The sequence below is a fragment of the Mizuhopecten yessoensis genome, unplaced genomic scaffold, assembly GCF_002113885.1.
Source record: "Mizuhopecten yessoensis strain PY_sf001 unplaced genomic scaffold, ASM211388v2 scaffold9985, whole genome shotgun sequence".
NCBI lineage: Eukaryota > Metazoa > Mollusca > Bivalvia > Pectinida > Pectinidae > Mizuhopecten > Mizuhopecten yessoensis.
The window spans coordinates 66,198-68,474 of NW_018408321.1; the positions used below are offsets into that span (position 1 = coordinate 66,198).

Sequence of the window (2,277 nt, forward strand, 5' to 3'; positions counted from 1 at the left end):
AAATAGTCATGTAGTTCGTCTATTGTCAGATCAACTTTACGACGACCTTTAGGCTTATCAATTCTATTCAAAATATCCCAGAAGGCTTTTGGTTTAAATTTGGAAGCTTTCCTCATTTCATGTTCAATATTTTCTTGGAACTTTTTATAGCTACTATTAATGAGTTTTCTGTATTCTCTACCTTTTTTGTTCATTCTTTTCCGATTTCTTTGGCTTTTAAAGTTTTTGTAATCTCTCTTAGATTCATGAAATTCTTTTCTTTTCTTAACACATTCACGGGTAAACCAGGGTTTATCCTCTTTGGTGAATACTTTTTTCCCATTGTGCACTTTTTTTGTTCCAAAAACCTCTCTTGCTGAGTTCAAAAACAATTCAGCAATGTTATTTACTAAATCGTTTACATCGTCTCGCGATATAATCTCAATTGGAGACTCGTGTATATTTTTGATTTTTGAATTAATTTCGTGTAATTTGCCCCTCTCGTCCATATGTACTGTAGTTACGAAATCAGTTTGTTTTTCGTTTACCCATTTACCGATTCTCTCAGTAAGATGAACCGGTTCCTCGTTTTTGTATACGGATTCAGAATATTGAATGGTAAATTTTAGTCTACAGTGCACGTCTGAAATCAAAGGATCAAAGTCTAAAACTTCAAAGTATTACTTGTCATACAACAGTACACAGGTCCTATCAAGGTATTACTTGTCATAACACACAGTGAAGGTGTGTGCTGGTTAAGCTGCTGTTATTTCCTGGAGTGATTAATTAGATGATAATTTATTTATTTGTTATGATATCACTTTTATTAATTGCTCTATGTTGTCGTTTACCTGAATAAACAATAACTAATTAAGCGACTGGGAGGGCAAGAATTAATTGTGTTATAGGGAAATTGCTACGGTTTACCAACCAAACATCTTTGGTCTGCTTTTTGTCTATCAAGTTTTACACGATTACTGGAATAACGTTCCGCTTTGTGTCAATGGTCGCTCATTGATCCTTTTCTTTGATTACTTTAATTATTGACAGGTTTGGTTTCATTGACGTTTTAACCACATTTGTAATTCCTGGGAGTATTTCCCTTATTACCACTTGCATATGCGTCTGTCCATTTGCATAATTTGTTTAGGGTTGTACTAGGTCTTACTCGTGTCGTATTGCCAGCTATTATCACTTAAATATGCACATCATTTTATTGGTTTATAAAATCAAGCTTACCTGAATTGAGTATTTCTTGACTGGTGAATCTTGTGTATTACAGTGACAAAGCCACCCCTTCCCCTCCAACAGGGTTTAAACTTGGGTATTGAATAGTGACCATAATAACCATGATAGAGGCTTTTGTACCTGTATGGTCAGTGGTCCATAGTGGCACATGTGTTACAGTTTTGACTTAATTTTTTCCATATACAATGAAAGAAGGACAATGAACATCACAGCTGTAAGAAAAATTAAAAGGAATAAATAACCAAAATTATAGTAGTATATTGATTTTTCACTTCACGAAGAAAAACCAAGAGCAAAATGGGAAAAAAAGTATTTTAAGAAGGGACCCTTGAAAGGTCATCTTACTTTATTTTATACAACATGACATGGTTCAGACCACATGCGTAGCAGAATAAACTGAAAATCTGGAATGGTGACACCCACCTGAAAAAAATCTGGATCCACCCCTGAAAATTGACATGCTAGAAGATTGGCGCTAATTCTATAGAGTCTTTTCATACTGAAAATATCGTAGCTTCCCCATACTGTATTTTCTTCCTCATAAACGCAGGCATTTGTTTCTGTCAATGAAAAGGCTATGACAATAAGAAGTCACACCTTAGTAATATAAAATACTATTAATTGGTATTTGGTATTAGTATTTTACATGAGTAGGATGTGACTTCTTATTGTCAGGACCATTTTTATTGACAGATACGTCACACGCGTACGCTGATCTGGGAAAATACATTTGTTCTAAGTATAATCATATATTGCTAGATAAAACGAAATATAGTGATTTTTTTAGCAGAGACAGGCCTTAATTTTATTGTGACAAGTATGAATTACGTGTAGTAAAATACGGTAACTGTAATGGAGAGGGTAAGAAAATTGCTCATTTACAGATCAATCTAAATTCTCAAGACATATTTTTTTTTAAAGATGGAAAAGGGGATACGAATAAACGCTATCAATTGTCAGCGTGTTAGTCCGATCAATGGTCAGCGTGTTAGTCCGATCAATGGTCAGCGTGTTAGTCCGATCAATGGTCAGCGTGTTAGTCCGAACTGA

General features: G+C 34.4%; 1 protein-coding gene across 1 annotated transcript in view; it reads left to right on the plus strand.

The window, feature by feature from the left end:
* The window catches only part of LOC110459189 (ATP-dependent RNA helicase A-like), an 8,265-nt gene extending 5,988 nt beyond the window's left edge, over positions 1 to 2,277 (plus strand). The window contains exon 2 of the mRNA XM_021511332.1: positions 2,149 to 2,277. Coding sequence (XP_021367007.1) covers positions 2,149 to 2,277 — 129 coding nt within the window. The remainder of the gene's footprint in view (positions 1 to 2,148) is intronic.